We start from the raw sequence: 17,701 nt of genomic DNA on the forward strand, positions 1-17,701 counted from the left end.
CGTCATATCCGGCTTTTTGTAAAAGTTGAGGCGACACTGTCACACCCTCATTTTTCAATCAAATTGATTGAAATTTTGGCCAAGCAATCTTCGACGAAAGCCGGACTTCGGTATTGCATTTCAGCTTGGTGGCTTAAACATTAATTGATGACTTTGGTCATAAAAAATCTGAAAATTGTAATACAGTTTTTGTTATATTAAACGATCCAAATTTACGTTCATCTTATTCTACATCATTTCCTGATTCCAAAAACATATAAATATGTTATATTTGGATTAAAAACAAGCTCTGAAAATTAAAAATATAAAAATTATGATCAAAATAAAATTTCCGAAATCGATTTAAATACAATTTCAACTTATTCCTTGTCGGTTCCTGATTCCAAAAACATATAGATATGATATGTTTGGATTAAAAACACGCTCAGAAAGTTAAAACGAAGAGAGGTACAGAAAAGCGTGCTATGCAGCACAGCGAAACCACTACCGCGCTGAACAGGCTCGTCAGTTTTACTCCGTTATGCACAAACGGCGGACTGCGGTCATTGTGAAAAAAATGCAGTGCGTTCAGTTTCATTCTGTGAGTTCCACAGCTTGACTAAATGTAGTAATTTCGCCTTACGCGACTTGTTTTTCTTTCAGATGAGTGTTCGTTTTGGGGCTATGTAAGCGTTGCCGCGCACACGCACACGCGTGTGTGTATGTGTATATGGAGCTCTGTGAATTTGTCTGCCTGTCTGCTTGCCTGCCTGTTTGTCTGTGGCTGTGTCTCTCGCATGCATGTGTTCATCGTTATCCACGTGTGTGTGCAGACTCTGATGGACGCCAAGCTGTCATTGGAGCTGGAGATCGCCGCCTACCGCAAGCTGCTGGAGACAGAGGAGAGCAGGTCAGGCACCGATCCTCCTCCAGGCCTCAAAAAATATCTGGCCGCCACTAGCTATTCCCACAATAACTACTAGTTTATGGTGGTATATACCTTTCAGCTAGGGGTGGTGCGAAAGAGAGATGGTTCACTTTCTCGGTTGGCCATTTTTATTTTGAAGCCACTATCCCCCCCCCCCCCTTTTTTACTACTAGCGTAACAACCCTTCTTCAGGACTCAACAAATGTCTAACCCTTACTAGCTCTACCCACAATAAGTACTAGTTTAAGTAGCTTATCCACCTCAGCTAGGGGCGATGCTAAAGAGAGATGGTTCACTTTCTCAGTCAGGCCATTTTAATGGTGAAGTCAGTATCCCCCCGCCTAAATTTACAACTAGCGTAACAACCCTCCTTCAGGCCTCAAAAAAATGTATTGCCGCCACTAGCTTTACCCACAATAACTACTAGTTGATAGTAAAAATTGCCTCTCAGCTAGGGGCGATGCTAAAGAGAGATGGTTCACTTTCTCAGTCAGGCCATTTTAATGGTGAAGTCAGTATCCCCCCGCCTAAATTTACAACTAGCGTAACAACCCTCCTTCAGGCCTCAAAAAAATGTATTGCCGCCACTAGCTTTACCCACAATAACTACTAGTTGATAGTAAAAATTGCCTCTCGGCTAGGGGCGATGCTAAAGAGAGATGGTTCACTTTCTCAGTCAGGCCATTTTAATGGTGAAGTCAGTATCCCCCCGCCTAAATTTACAACTAGCGTAACAACCCTCCTTCAGGCCTCAAAAAAATGTATTGCCGCCACTAGCTTTACCCACAATAACTACTAGTTGATAGTAAAAATTGCCTCTCGGCTAGGGGCGATGCTAAAGAGAGATGGTTCACTTTCTCAGTCAGGCCATTTTAATGGTGAAGTCAGTATCCCCCCGCCTAAATTTACAACTAGCGTAACAACCCTCCTTCAGGCCTCAAAAAAAATGTATAGCCGCCACTAGCTTTACCCACAATAACTACTAGTTGATAGTAAAAATTGCCTCTCAGCTAGGGGCGATGCTAAAGAGAGATGGTTCACTTTCTCGGTTGGCCATTTTTATTTAGAAGCCAGCATCCCCCTGAGAATTCTCAGTCTTATATATTTGCTTATTATATTAGCAGTCTAAGGTAATGAAAGGCATTAAAATACCACAGGGATATCTTTTAGAGACACATGAATTTTGCATAGGACGTACTTTTCTTTAGCCAAACTACCAATTTAACTGAAATTTAAAAAGACCAATAGTAAGGTTAAACCAAGGGCTTGGGATTTGATTGAACCATCTCCTTTTCGCATTTTCATTCGCCTCTGGTATTGTGGTCCCAAATTTCCCATCCCGGTGTAGGATCCGGTCCGGTCCCCCCCTCTGAAGTAGTCCCCCGGGGGACCAATTCGTGGCAAAAACTGCTCTATAATGGTCCCCCCTTAGACATCCAGCCTCGTTTTTCTTGTTACAATGTTAGTAATGTTACCAGCAATTTCAGAGAAAAAAAAAGGAAAGAATCAGAGACTGCTTTCATTTCTTCTTATCAGTATTTATTTATTATTCATTTTATTTCATGTGATTTTTCTTTTGAACGGCATTATAAATCAGATCTATTTTATTTTCTGCAAAATATAGTCAAACAAAGAGATTGCTGTCTGTGCACTACATAATACCGGACGAAGATATAGATTGAAAATGGCTTGAATGCCTAAGAAAAACGAGGCTGGATGTCTAAGGGGGGACCATTATAGAGCAGTTTTTGCCACGAATTGGTCCCCCGGGGGACTACTTCAGAGGGGGGACCGGACCGGATCCTACACCGGTAAACCTGAGCACTTTGTCTTCATGATCACGATCAACAACTTTGCCGGTCTAAAACCAGCAAAAGCACTGCCTACCTTTTGATTGATGCTCTTTTCGTAATAGGTGTTCTCCTCGTTTTCTTGTTGTGGTTGCTTTATTGGGCGAGAAGTTGTCATTTTTCGGGACAAGCGCTGTTAAACGTTTTCACCGGGCATATAAGATGCGTTTTCTCTGCTTTTCCGTCATAGCTACTTTTTGAGTCATGGAAGAAACTCCTGATGCCCTGGACATTCAAAACTCTTCTCCATTATGCTTAGAAGAACGATTTTTCGAAGTTGTAGCAGTGTGTTCATTAACTATCCGCACCTGTGCTTCCAGTTCTCTGTATTTGAATTCTGATCTTTTTCATCTTTGTCCTTCCGCGTTGACGTCGATGCTGATTTCAGTGAAGGAGAACAGGCTTTTGGTTTTGCTGTCTAAATTCCCCAAGTATTTGTGCCATATAAGGATATTTTCGTGGCTAATCAATCCCAACTTTCAACTCTGTCTTCAACGCTATTTGTCTCTTGACACTGCACATATGCCTACTTTGGCTCACAGTAAGGGTGTTCTAGACAGTTGCGTGTCTTGTGACCGTTTCTTTGGAAAGTTCAGCACATTGTTGCAATTGTTTGGCTTTGGGCGCCAAAGACTATTCAGAGTTCAGTGAATATAAAGCACACGTGAACATCAATTTTAGATATGTCCCCCATGGGAACGTGTGTCTGTGAGTGATCAAACACTGTCTGCGGATAACTCGTCTTTGTCATTTATTCTTGGCTTGTTTTAACAGTGGTCTTATTCTGCTTATCCTTGGCCAGGAGCTCAACAGAAATCTGCTTTCATGTCAGAAATGTCAAAACGCCTTTTGCTTTGTAGACCCCCATTTTCTGCAGTTTTCGTAGTTCTGGTTTTCATGAGGCCACCTTTGATCCTGGTTAAGGAGGCTTCTCTAGGGTATTAGTTTTGGCTCCTTGACAACAAGTTTGCAAACGTACAAAGGGATCTTCTTGGCACGAAGCTTTATATGTGCAACGAAGTTAAATGGGACCAGACTGTGGCATTTAGTCGACTCATCGTTTTACTAGGATGATAGGGGAACGTACACACATTACTTTGACTAGGTTGTGTTGTTCACGTGGAGCGTAAATACAATTGAAAGTGTTAGTCAAAATGCGAATTAAGCTCTATATACCAGACGCCCTCTTGTTACATGCTGAATAATTTTATTGGTTGTTGTCTTTTTCCAAGGCGCATAGGGTCCTCATACCCCCGGCATTGCTTATTTCCAAGTATTCTTCACGTCATAGGTGTTCTTGCATCCTTTCTCACACGTTCACAACTTTAACCTGGTTGATTTAACCTGGTTGGCTGCTTCGTATTTTTCACGATACTCTTATAGCTGGTAGTCCCAAGAGTAAGGAATCGCTGTGTGTTTCTAGTCAACGGTCGCTTGCATTTTCTGTTGGTTCTCCTTTTGGGGGTAGAACACCTCGTCTTTTGGGGTCTTTTGAGGGGTGCAACCCCAGTCTCGCGGTTTGCGTTTTATTTGTGTCTTGGAGGCTGAATTCGTCGGGGTAGGTTTCAAATGTCTGTTCTGAGAACACAAATTGAGGGCGATGTTTAGACTGAGAAGTAAGTTTCCTAAGTGTTTTAATGGTATCCTATCTCATTCCCTGATGAATTTAACAACGAGTCGTTTTTAGTGCGGGACCAACCCATTTATATTTGTTTAATGAATTTGAGAACATGAGCAAAAGTGATAATCATCATGCAAGTGCTCAAAATAGGTTGTGACGTATGCTTTTTTAATGTGTGCAGCCTAATCATGTGAATGAAATTGCATAATGCGTAGATAGCAAGCCTTTCTGTGATCTATGTTTGTGTTTCCCTCTTGCGATTGTGACAATCTTGATTTTCCCACTGCTGTGTGAATTGCTTCAAATAAACTGTTCGTTGCAGAGACTAAGCCGTTCCTGTTTTGATATGGTGTCCAACCGTTTGCGGAGTGTCTCGTCTTTATGTTGTATGTCTTGTTTTACAGAAAGGTGCTATTTGTTTTAGGTTCTTGCAGATTTGTGAGACGAAGATACAGTATAATGTTTTGGGTGGTATACATTTGACAATTGACGCTTAGGTCAGCTTAGTTTCTAAGATTTTTGGGGGGTTTGTGCTTGTTGATGTCAGGTTTTGCATAGTGACTGTTTTGAACTGGTTGTAGTTTGAAAGAACTGCTGTTTCTGATGTTATACTTGAACTGCTATGTTATAATGCGTGCTTATACTCTGAGAATAACGCGTTATTTGAAACAGGTTGCAAGTTATAGTGGAATTTGTTTTGACTTTTGCTCCAATTTTCTAAGATTAATTTGAAGTTTGCTGATTTTGTTCCAGAGTTTTGTCTTTGCCTCACACGTGTGTTTTTACAGTTGTTGACACTGAATGGCATACTATGCCACCTTTCATCCACAGGGCGGGACTGCCTTCCAGACGCCGACAGCCTCGCTCGACTTTAGCAACAGAAGAGCCTATGACAGAACCGGCAAAAGCTAAACCCACTTCTGCCGCCAAACCGCCTTCTCCAACAAAGGAGAAGAAGTCACCTAAATCTAGTCCTGTTCATTCTAAAGAACCGCCACCTCCGGAAAAAGGGGGTGAGATATCTACCCCTGACGGCAAACCCCCAGAGGCCCTTCGTAGTCAGATTAAAGAAATGGTGGAGGAGGCTGTGGTAGCCACAAGAGGGGGGTCATTGGAGGGAGCTCCAGGGGAAGAAGGGGGGAAACTAGAAACAGCCGAAGAGCAAAAAGCTCCAAGTCCGGTTAGGGAAGTCGCAGAAGAAACTTTTGTGGCTGAAAAAGAACGCCCAGTTGAGATGGGGTTGAAAGTGGAAGAGGAGGGGAGGCAGGGGAATACTGAGCAGCAGAAAGCTGAAAGTCCAGTGAAGGAAACAGTTGAAGAAGCTGAGGTCACAGAAGGTACAGAGAAAACAAAAGTTCATAGTCCTGTGAGGGAGGCAGTAGATGAAAACCTGGTTTCGTCCAAAGGGGGGATAGTTGAAGTGGCCCTTAGTGCAGAGAAATGGGTACAAGAAGTGAGAGAGGAACTCAAATCTCAAACTCCTGTTGGGGAAGTAGAGGAAGAAGCAGTCACTGAAAAGAAAGTTCAGTCAAAAGTCCAAAGTCCAGTCAGAGAGGCAGTAGAAGAAACACTTGTTTCTTCAAAGGCTGAGGCGGTAGAAAGGGCCCCTAGCGCAGAAGCTAAAGACAAGGAAGTGACTGAACAGCAAAAACCTCAAAGTCCTGTTAGAGAACCAGTGAAAGAAACAGTCACTGACGAAAAAGTTGCATCAGTGGAGGACACCCCCAAGGTAGATAAAGATAGCCAAGAAACTGCAGAGCTAACAAAACCTCCAAGCGCAGTGAGAGAAGTAGTTGTGGAAACCATGGTTTCAACAAATGTTGAGTCTGTTGAAAGCAGCCCAAAGTTAGAATACAGTGCAGAAAATGCAGAGCAACAGAAAGCAAAAAGTCCAGACAAAATAGTGGCAGTAGAAACCATGGTTTCAGCCAACGTTGAGCCTGTAGAAGGGGCTCCCAGTATAGAACAAGACACCCAGAAAAGCACCGAGCAACAGAAAGCTCAAACTCCAGAAAAAGAGGAGGTATTGGAAACCATGGTTTCAGCATCCTTTGAGTCTATCAAAGAGGCTCCCAGTATGGAAGACACCAAGCAAAGCGCTGAGCAACAAAAAGCTGAAATTCCAGAAAAAGAGGCAGTAGTCGAAACCATGGTTTCAGCAAACGTTGAGCCTGTCCAAGGCGCTCCCAGAATAGAAGACACCCAGAAAAGCACTGAGCAACAAAAAGCTGAAATTCCAGAAAAAGAGGCAGTAGTCGAAACCATGGTTTCATCAAACGTTGAGCCTGTCCAAGGCGCTCCCAGAATAGAAGACACCAAGCAAAGCGCTGAGCAACAAAAAGCTGAAATTCCAGATAAAGAGGCAGTAGTCGAAACCATGGTTTCAGCAAACGTTGAGCCTGTCCAAGGCGCTCCCAGAATAGAAGAAGACGCCCAACTAATCTCAAAGCAAAAGGAAGTTCAAAGTCCAGAACAAGAAATCATTGTCGAAACCATGGTTTCAGAAAATGTTGAGTCGGTTGAAGGAGCTCCCAGTATAGAAGAAGACATTCAAAAAAGCACCGAGCAAAGGGCAGCTGAAAGTCCAGAAAAAGAAAAGGCAGTAGAAATCATAGCTTCAGCAAGCGTTAAGTCAGTTGAAAGCGCACCACAGGTAGAGGAGGTTCAAGAAACTGTGGAGCAAAGTCCAGTCAAAGAAACGGTAAAAGAAACCATGGTTTCAGCAAATGTTGAGTCTACTGAGGTTCCCCCAGGGGCAGAAGAAAGGCAAGAAATTGCTCAGCAACAGGATGCGCAAAGTCAGGAAAAACAAGTCGTAGTGGAAACTATGGTTTCAACACATGTTGAGTATGGTGAAGAGACCCCGAGAGTAGAACAAAGTCAAGAAAATCGCCAGCAGCAGAAAGCTGAAAGTCCACAAAATAATGCTGAGTCTAATGAAGAAGCACCACGAATAGCAGAAAGCCAAGAAAATGCTCAACAAGACAAAGCTAAAAGTTCAGAAACAGAGGCAGTAACAGAAACCAAGGTTTCAACAACTGTTGATACTGTACAAAGCTCACCAAAGGCAGAAGACACCCAGAAAATCCCTGAGCAATTAGAAACTCAAAGTCCAGAAAAAGAAGCTGTTGTAGAATCCATGAGTTCAGCAAGTGGCAAGTCTGCTGAAAGCACCAAAAAGGTAGAGAACAGTCAAGAAACTGCTGAGCAACAAGAAGCTAAAAGTTCCAGTGTCAAAGAGATAGAAGAAAGCATGGTTTCAGCAACGGGTGATTCTACCGAGGGACCCCCACAGGTTGAGGAAACTAAACCAATTGGTCAGCAACAGAAAGCGGAAAGTCAAGAAAAAGAAGTAGTTGAAGTAGAAAGCGTGGTTTCAGCAACGGGTGATTCTACCGAGGGACCCCCACAGGTTGAGGAAACTAAACCAATTGGTCAGCAACAGAAAGCGGAAAGTCAAGAAAAAGAAGTAGTTGAAGTAGAAAGCGTGGTTTCACAAAATGACCAGAAAGAAGAGGACAGCCAAGAAACCTTGATTTCAGCAAATGTTGAGTCTGCTAAAGGCACCCCAAAAATAGAAGGAGAGGCAGTAGTAGAAACTGTGGTTTCCTCAACTGTTGAATCTGTTGAAAGCTCCCCAAAGATAGAAGGAGAGGCAGTAGCAGAAACTGTGGTTTCCTCAACTGTTGAAAGTTCCCAAAAGATAGATGGAGAGACAGTTGCAGAAACTGTGGTGTCATCAACTGTTGAATCTGTTGAAAGCTCCCCAAAGATAGAAGGAGAGGCAGTAGCAGAAACTGTGGTTTCCTCAACTGTTGAATCTGTTGAAAGCTCCCCAAAGATAGAAGGAGAGGCAGTAGCAGAAACTGTGGTTTCCTCAACTGTTGAATCTGTTGAAAGCTCCCCAAAGATAGAAGGAGAGGCAGTAGCAAAAACTGTGGTTTCCTCAACTGTTGAAAGCTCCCCAAAGATAGATGGAGAGACAGTTGCAGAAACTGTGGTTTCCTCAACTGTTGAATCTGTTGAAAGCTCCCCAAAGATAGAAGGAGAGGCAGTAGCAGAACCTGTGGTTTCCTCAACTGTTGAGAGTTCCCAAAAGATAGAAGGAGAGGCAGTAGCAGAAACTGTGGTTTCCTCAACTGTTGAAAGCTTCCCAAAGATAGAAGGAGAGGCAGTAGCAGAAACTGTGGTTTCCTCAACTGTTGAATGCTCCCCAAAGATAGAAGGAGAGGCAGTTGCAGAAACTGTGGTTTCCTCAACTGTTGAAAGTTCCCAAAAGATAGATGGAGAGACAGTTGCAGAAACTGTGGTTTCCTCAACTGTTGAAAGTTCCCAAAAAATAGAAGGAGAGGCAGTAGCAGAAACTGTGGTTTCCTCAACTGTTGAAAGCTTCCCAAAGATAGAAGGAGAGGCAGTAGCAGAAACTGTGGTTTCCTCAACTGTTGAAAGCTCCCCAAAGATAGATGGAGAGACAGTAGCAGAAACTGTCGTTTCCTCAACTGTTGAAAGCTCCCCAAAGATAGAAGGAGAGGCAGTAGCAGAAACTGTGGTTTCCTCAACTGTTGAATGCTCCCCAAAGATAGAAGGAGAGGCAGTTGCAGAAACTGTGGTTTCCTCAACTGTTGAAAGTTCCCCAAAGATAGATGGAGAGACAGTAGCAGAAACTGTGGTTTCCTCAACTGTTGAATCTGTTGAAAGTTCCCAAAAGATAGAAGGAGAGGCAGTAGCAGAAACTGTGGTTTCCTCAACTGTTGAATCTGTTGAAAGCTCCCCAAAGATAGAAGGAGAGGCAGTAGCAGAAACTGTGGTTTCCTCAACTGTTGAATCTGTTGAAAGCTCCCCAAAGATAGAAGGAGAGGCAGTAGTAGAAACTGTGGTTTCCTCAACTGTTGAATCTGTTGAAAGCTCCCCAAAGATAGAAGACACTCAAGAAAGCTCTGAGCAACAGAAAGTTAAGACCCAAGAAGGAGATGCAGTAGCAGAAACCGTGTTGTCCTCAACTACTGAGTCTGCTGAAAGCGTCCCAAAGACAGAAGATAGTCAAGAAAGTGCTCAACAGCAAGAGTCAAAAAGCCCACAGAGAGAGGCAGTGGTAGAAACCGTGGTTTCCTCAACCACTGAGTCTGTACAGAGCGTCCCAAAGATAGAAGATTCTCAAGAAAGCCCTGTGCAACCAAAAGTTAGGAGCCCAGAAGTAGAGACAGTAGAAGAAACCATGGTTTCCTCAACTACTGACTCTGCCGAAAGCGCCCCAAAAGTAGCAGATAGTCAAGAAAGTGCTCAACGGCAAGAGTCAAAAAGCCCACAGAAAGAGGCAGTGATAGAAACCATGGTTTCCACATCTGTTGAGAGCCCCCCAAAGATAGAAGATACTCAAGAAAGCCCTGATCAAACAAACGTTCAAGAAAGCCCAGGAGAGGCAGTAGAAGAAACCATGGTTTCCTCAACTACTGACTCTGCTGAAAGCGCCTCAAAGATAGGAGATAGTCAAGAAAGTGCTCAACAGCTAAAGTCAAAAAGCCCACAGGGAGAGGCAGTGATAGAAACCTTGGTTTCGACAACTGTTGAGAGCCCCCCAAAGATAGAAGATACTCAAGAAATCCCTGAGAAAGAGAAACTTAAGAGCCCAGAAGGAGAGTCAGTAGTAAAATTCATGGTTTCCTCAACCACTGAGTCTGTACAGAGCGCCCGAATGATACAAGATACTCCTGTGCAACCAAAAGTTAGGAGCCCTGAAGTAGAGACGGTAGAAGAAAGCATGATTTCCTCAACTACTGACTCTGCCGAAAGCGCCCCAAAAGTAGCAGATAGTCAAGAAAGTGCTCAACGGCAAGAATCAAAAAGCCCACAGAAAGAGGCAGTGGTAGAAACCTTGGTTTCCACAACTATTGAGAGCCCCCCAAAGATAGAAGATACGCAAGAAATCCCTGAGCAAGAGAAAGTTAAGATCCCAAAAGAAGAGGCAGTAGAAGAAACCATGGTTTCCTCAACTATTGAGTCTGCTGAAAGTGCGCCAAAAGTAGCAGATAGTCAAGAAAGTGCTCAACAGCAAGAGTCAAAAAGCCCAGAGAGAGAGGTAGTGGTAGAAACCTTGGTTTCCTCAACTATTGAGTCTGCTGAAAGTGCCCCAAAAATAGCAGATAGTCAAGAAAGTGCTCAACAACAAGAGTCAAAAAGCTCACAGAGAGAGGTAGTGGTTGAAACCATGGTTTCCTCAAATGTTGAGTCTTGTGAGAGTGCCACAAAAGTAGACCAACCTCAAGAAAGCACTGAGCAGCAGAAGGCTCAAAGTCCAGTAAAGGAGGCTGCAGGAGAAGCTATTACTGAAGTCACAGTCACTTCAGTTGAAGGCACCCCTGTAGTGGAACAAGTAACCCAGGAAAAGGTTCAGGTACAAAAAAAGCAAAGTCCAGTCAGTGAGATAGTAGTAAAAACGGTAGTTACCACAACCGGTGCAAACGTGGAAGGGGTCTCAAAGTTAGAGGAAGACAGCCAAGTAAGCACTGGGCTGCCAAAAGCTGAAAGTCCAAAGGAGGAAGGAGTCGAAGAAACAATCGTCCAAGAGAAAGTTGAGTCCGCTGAGCTGACCACCACGAAGAAAGAAGACGTCAGAGAAGAGACAGAAAAACAGAAAGATGCAAGTCCAATGAGGGAGACAGTAGATGGAAAAGTAGTTGAAGCAAAAACAGAACCTGTTGAACAGACCCCAAAGGCACAGGAAGTAAGCCAAGAGATGAGCGAGGAACAGAAGGCTAAAAGTCCGGACAAAGACCTGGACGAATCATCTGCCTCACCAAAAGGGGATTCAGTGGTCGCAGAAGAAACTCCAGCAGTTGCAAAGGAGCACTCTGAAGAATACACTCCAGGGGTGGCAGACGCCAGTCAAGAAGAAGCTGGGGCAGAACCTAAGACTCCAGCTGACCAGGTTGAAGAAGAAACACTAGTTCAGACAAAGCAGAGCCTTCTGGGGAGTCCACAAGATATGGTAGGCCAAGAAAGAAAAGAAGAGGAGCAGACTCAAAGTGAGATAAAGACTGAAGAGGAACCACTTTCAACAAAAGAGACGACGACAGAGGCAGATCAGAAATCTGAGGAGGAAAGTAGAGAAGGTGCAGAGACCCCAACAGGTCAAACCCAGCTAGACAAAGAACAAGAAGAAGCACTGGCTCCAACCAAACAAGGAATAGAGAAAGACGTGTCTGGGGAAGAAGCAGAGAGTACAGCAAAAACAGGCAGGGAAGGTGATCAAAGCCAAATGAAGAAGGAGCAAGGAGATGCAACAGTTTCAGCAAAAGTAGCTGAAGAATCTCCATCAGCAGAGGTGGATGCTGAAGAAAGAAAGGAACTTGAAACACCCCTGGAACAAACAGAAGTTACTGTGAATGAAACAAAGACTGCCGCAAACGAAGTCGCTCCAGATTTAAGGAGCTCAGGCGAAGGAGAACAACCACCTTCACGGGAGGAAAAAGCAGAAGAAGCGGTGGTCACAACAAAAGATGTATCAGCCGAAGAAATTCCCCAACCAGAAGCAGAAAAGGCAGAAGAAAAAGAAGAGTACAAGGACAACAAAGCACAAGTGGAAGAACCAGTAAGAGAACAAATAAAAGATGACCTTGCCAAGGAAACGCCTAACGTGGAGATAGAGAATGCAGGGGAGATCAAACCAGAAAATGCCAACAAAACCCGTCAAGAAGGTGCAGAAGAAAGAGTTATCGAGGAAGCTCCTTCACAGAAATCCGAGGAAATAAAACCAGAAGATGGGAAGAAGACCGGACAAGAAGATGCAGAAGAAAGCGTTTTCGAGGAAACTCCTTCAGCAAAAGCTGAGGAAATCAAACTAAAAGATGAGAACAAACCCGACCAAGAAGATGCAGAAGAAAGAGTTGTAAAGGAAACTCCTTCAGCAAAAGCTGAGGAAATCAAACCAAAAGATGAGAACAAACCCGACCAAGACGATGCAGAAGAGAGGGTTATTGAAGAAACCCCTACAGAGAAAGCTGAGGAAATCAAACCAGAAGATAAGAAGAAAACCGACCAAGAAGTTGCAGAAGAAAGAGTTATCGAGGAAACCTCTACAGAGAAAGCAGAAGAAAAGAAAACAGAAGATGAGAAGGACACTGTACAAGAGCCTGTACAGGAGTCATTTACTTCAGCTTTGGGAAAAATGTTTACGTCAGCAAAAGAAGCTTTGGTAGAAACGGTTACTTCAGCTAAGGAGGCTTTGATAGAAACAGTCACTGCTTCTACAGAAAATCTTGCAGAAGAAACTTCGGAGAAAGAGGCAGAGGAAGATGCAGAGGAAGAGGCAGAGGAAGAGGCAGAGGAAGAGAAGAAGGATGAAGGAAGGGACCCCATGGAAGCACAAGAGGCTGAAAAAGAAGTACTGGCTGCAAGGAAAGAGAGTGTCACTGAACAAACTCCTGTAGAAGAGATGGAGAAGAAAGCCGAGAGAAAGACAGACCATGAGAAAGAGACTGATCACAAACAAGATGCTTTAGAACAAGAAAGTCCTACCCCAGCAAAGGAGGTCCTGGTTGAAGAAACGCCACAGACAGCAGAAGACAAAACAGTTACGGCCACCATGGAACAGGAGACGGAAAAGGTTCAAACTCAACACGCCGAAGAAGAATCAGTGAAGAGTCTACCTGAAGTTACTTCCGAAGCAGAGGCAAAGCTAGCAGGCGACAGCGAAGCAAAACCAGAAACTGTCAAAGTGCAAAAGGAGGTGGAAAAAGAGATGGTCCCGGCGAAAAGCGCTGCAGTGGAAGCAGCACAAGAGGTACAGCCAGAGAAAGAAGAAGTCAAGGAGACAGACGCAAGGGAAACGGTAAAGATTGAACAGAAAGAAGAAGAAACTACTACCACAGCAAAAGACATAGCTAAAGGGTCTCCTGGAGGAGAGGCAGGTGGGCTAACAGAGAGCTACTCAAAACCTGAAAATGCTGTCCCAAGCCAACCACAGACAGAAGCAAACGACGAGGTTTTCACAACTACATCTGGCTCGGTTGAAGAGACTCAGAATGCACAGCAAGATAGCAAAAATGACAAATCTGACGAAAAGCCAGGATCATCTCAGAGCGGGGTGGAGGAGGAGGCAACAAAAGAGGAGGTGATCCCGGATGCTGCTGTTACAGTAACAGAATCCCAGCAAGAAAAGATTCTGAAACAAGAAGTAACAGAATCCCAGCAAGAAAAGATTCTGAAACAAGAGCTCATCTCAAATTCTGCTAAATCTCAGCCAGAAGAGATTCAGAAACAAGAAACTGTCATCCCGGATTCTGTTGTTACAGTAACAGAATCCCAGCAAGAAGAGATTCAAAAACAAGAGGACGTCATCTCGGATTCTGCTGTTACTGTAACAGAATCCCAGCAAGAAAAGATTCAGAAACAAGAAACTGTCATCCCGGATGCTGCTGTTACAGTAACAGAATCCCAGCAAGAAGAGATTCAAAAACAAGAGGACGTCATCTCGGATTCTGCTGTTACTGTGGCCGAATCTCAGCAAGAAAAGATTCAGAAACAAGAACATGTCATCTTGGATTCTGTTGTTATAGTGGCGGAATCTCAGCAAGAGAAGACCCCGGAACCAAGTGACACTGACAAAACACCAGAACCTCCCCAAACTCCAGTCAGAGAAGGAGCAGACAAGAGACAAACGCCATCCACCGATACCTCAGAGAATACAGTGGAAGAAGAGAAACCCAAGCAGAAAACCCCAACAGAAACAATGCAAACCAAAGTGACTCAAGAGGAATCTTCTATTTCAGAAAAGAAAGCTTCAACAGAGGTAGTAACTCGAGTAGAGGCCAAAATCTCAGAGCAAATGCAGCTGCCAAAAAGTTACATTAAAGAAATGGTGGAAGAAGTTCTTGAATCGATGAAAGCCGACCAGCGAGAAGAAGACGAAGACTGTAGTGAAGCAAAAGAAGGCATGCTGAGTTTGTTTGAGATGAGCAAAAGGGAAGCGAGAGAAATTGTGGAGGAAGTAATCTTGCCAACAAAAACGGGTGTGTTGGAAGCAGGCCAGAAAAAAGAGGAAGAGAGAGCAGTTGAGGATGAGGCACCCGTCCTGGCAGGAGAAACACGTACGGATTGGAAAGAAAGCACAGGCGAACAAAGCCAGGAGGAACTAGCATTTGAAGGAGCGGAAGTAAAAACGCCAGAAGGACCTGTAGAAACCTTCGGCCAGACGCAAGAGGAGAAACCGCAAGACAGTGGACAAGCAGCAGGACATGTTGACCAGCAAATACAGTCAGATAAAACTACGGAAGAAACAACGACAACAGATACAAAGTTTGAAAGAGGGGGAGGAGAAACTGAAGAAGCGAAAAGTGATAACCAAGAGTTAAAGCAAGAAGCATCCGACAAAGGTGCAAGCTTTACTGAAGAATTCACATACCTCATTGCTGACCTCTCACCCACTGCGCGGAAACAGATCACACAAAGCGAATCTTTCGAGAGAGTGGAAGTGAAAATTGGCGGGGCAAACAATGGAAACGGTTTCAAGGAGCAACCAATGAAGCTGGGAATAGTGGAGGACGAATCCAAAAACCATACAGTTGTAGTCGATGAAACCGTGGAGACATCTATGGCCGTCAGAACCGAAGCTGAGATAGCTGTGAAGTTTAGAGAAGACACCGTCGCAGAGGGAACTGCAGTCATAACACCAGCTGAGAAAACGACCGATGAAACACCAAAGGCAGAGGCACCAGAGATAGATGCCACTAAGGAAGAAACAACAGACGCTGATCGACCCTCTAAAGCAGTTCCTCCCCCAGACGTAGAAACAGAACTGACTCGAGGGACAAAAGTGGACAGAGTCGAAGGCACTGATCAGGTTTTCGAAACAGAGGACGGCCAAAAACAGGAGGACAAAACTGAGGACATTGAACCAAAAGCTCAAGAGACTGAAGAAAACATCGTGACTAAGGTAGAGATTTCTGAAACAATCAAAGCACAAACGTCAGCGGCAACTGAAGAAGTCTCAACTACAAAAGACACGGAAAAAGGACTCCCACTTGTTGAAACAGCCGACGACACAGTATTGCAAACGGTTTCACAAGCAACAGAGGACACCCTGGAGCAAGGTAAAGAAAAAGTCAAAGCATCTGAATCACAGGCAAAAGATGAACGAGTAGACACAGCAGGGGATGGTGAGATTGAATCCACACCGTCGAAAGAAGAAGCCACTAAGACAGAGGTCAAGCAAAAGGAAACCAAACAAGAAACAGCTGAAGTTGCAAAGACAACAAACGGAGAATCTCAAGAGATCGAGCCAACAGAGACTTCAAAAGTAGAAGCACAGAAACCAAACGAAGAAGCAGAGCTGCTCGTCCAAGAAATATTAGAGCAGACAATGTCTGACCACGCTAAAGCTCATGTGATGAACGGCACTGACACAGGAAGCAAAATGACAGAAGAGTCAGAAACCGCTGAACCAGCAAAAGGCCCAATCCTTGACAAGGAAGACAATATCCCAAAGGACACGTTGATAACTGATCACCCGCAAACAAGACACGAGACTCAAACAGAAGGAATGAAACAAGAAAACGAAATTACTACCAAGACAATGACTGAGACGGACGCCGAGAGCGAGAAAGAAGTCGAAGATACCAAGACAGAAACCTCTGTAGACGCTACAGAAACAGAGAGAGAAGAGAAAACAGAATACAAAGAGACTGAAAGGCATGCTGTCCAGACTGAAGAGGTGGACAACAAAGACCCTGAGCTTGATTTCAAAGACACAACAGAAGACACAGTGACAGAGAAGAAAGAAGACAAACCGGGCACAGAAGAAGACAAAGAAAACAACACAGAGGAAGATTTTGATGAAATCGAAGAGACTCCTGCAGACGCGGAAGGCACAGAGGAAATGAACAGCGATAAGGACATGGTCGATACAGCAGAAAAATCCGTCGAACCGACAAGTGACCAGAAACTTAGACCAAACGAAAATGAGGCATCTGGAACAGATGTCGAGAGTCATATGACAGAGGACAAGATCAAAGAAGTCCCAGATGGAACGAAGTCAAAAACGGAAGAAGAAAGACCAAGAACAAATGCCGATCCAGACTTGGAAGAAAATGAGGAGCAACTTCTCGAAGACATAGGGGATAGCTCCCATGACACCGAAGACGAGGCCGAGACACGTCACGAGTCACTGGAAGTAGTAGAAGGAGGGAGGGAGAATACACAAACTCTAACCCAAAGCTCAGAAACAAAAGAGACTCTTTACAAAAGGACCATTCAAACAGTCAAGGAAATCATTCTTACGGACATAGCATCAGAACGTGTAGATGGGAAGGGGATGGTGGAGGTTCAAAAAGAAACTGAAGGTCTGGCTACAAACAAACAGGAGACTAGACGAGTAGAAACGACCCAGCAAACCATAGTGAAAGAAGGACTAGTAAAACAAGAAACAGCAGATTCAGCAATACATATAAAACAAGGGAAAGCCTCGCCAAGAGATTCCACCCCATCCCAGTCTGTAGCCGGCGGAATAGAACCCACCCCAACCAACATCGACGATGACGACGACGATGACATAGTTGAAATGAAGTTTGACTTTAAGGAGTACGAGGCGGGGAGGGCTGGAGCTAGGTCACCATTAATTCTCAAACTCGCTGAGGTCAAAGGTCTAGACGCTCTGGGGCAAGGAAGAGCGAGAGCGGCCAGTCTACCGACCTTCAGTCCTGTTTCCAGCAAGCAGGCCTTGGAAGGTGCGAACGGTAGCACCGGCGGAGTTCAAGATGACACCGAAATTGCAAGGAAGGCGGAAGACAAAGACATTATTTCATCCACTGCTGAAAAAGCTGCTGGGGTAACTTCAATGACCGCTCCTGGCGACCCTCCAAAACAGAAGAACGGAGATTTAGAGAAAACCGCGCACTCCAACGGCATGGAAGATGCAAGACCACAAAGCCGTCCCTAAACTTTATGTTTCATTATACAAATCGTTTACGTCACTATTGTGACGTCACGCTAGAGGAATATTCCCGGAATCCTCAACTGTGATGTAATACCAATAACGTGTGTGGATTAACCTTTTTCACAATGGACTCAATCTGATTTAACTGTGGTTGATAACACTGCATTATGTAAACTGATAGTACTCCTTGTTCATCAATGTTTCTGTTGTCACCAACAAAATGGAGCAGTTGGACTTTGTTCTGACACAATGGTTCTTTCTGTTAGACATTTTTGTTAGAAGTGTGTTTAATCATTTTGATAATCGATCACTTCTTTTCAGTTCACGTGCATTTGAAATGCATACTTTCGGTGGTGTTTTTTACTCTAAAACATAACCTTCACCATTTTTTGTTT

The 17,701-nt window shown here is 44.1% G+C and overlaps 2 protein-coding genes across 3 annotated transcripts in view; both read left to right on the forward strand.

Moving 5' to 3' along the window:
* Positions 1-17,701, forward strand: part of LOC138948693 (70 kDa neurofilament protein-like) — a 74,540-nt gene that overhangs the window by 42,878 nt on the left and 13,961 nt on the right. For both annotated transcript variants that reach the window (XM_070320288.1, XM_070320287.1), the window contains exon 8: positions 813-889. In XM_070320288.1, coding sequence (XP_070176389.1) covers positions 813-889 — 77 coding nt within the window. The remainder of the gene's footprint in view (positions 1-812; positions 890-17,701) is intronic.
* On the forward strand, positions 5,190-17,309 carry LOC138948296 (fap1 adhesin-like). The gene has a single exon (XM_070319808.1). It carries the CDS (start codon positions 5,190-5,192, stop codon positions 17,307-17,309), a length of 12,120 nt encoding a protein of 4,039 aa, XP_070175909.1.

Source organism: Littorina saxatilis, linkage group LG15 (assembly GCF_037325665.1).
Source record: "Littorina saxatilis isolate snail1 linkage group LG15, US_GU_Lsax_2.0, whole genome shotgun sequence".
Classification (NCBI taxonomy): Eukaryota; Metazoa; Mollusca; class Gastropoda; order Littorinimorpha; family Littorinidae; genus Littorina; species Littorina saxatilis.

Excerpts from the sequence above, each read along its gene's own strand:
- LOC138948296 (XM_070319808.1), top strand. The coding sequence starts at position 5,190 with ATGCCACCTTTCATCCACAGGGCGGGACTGCCTTCCAGACGCCGACAG.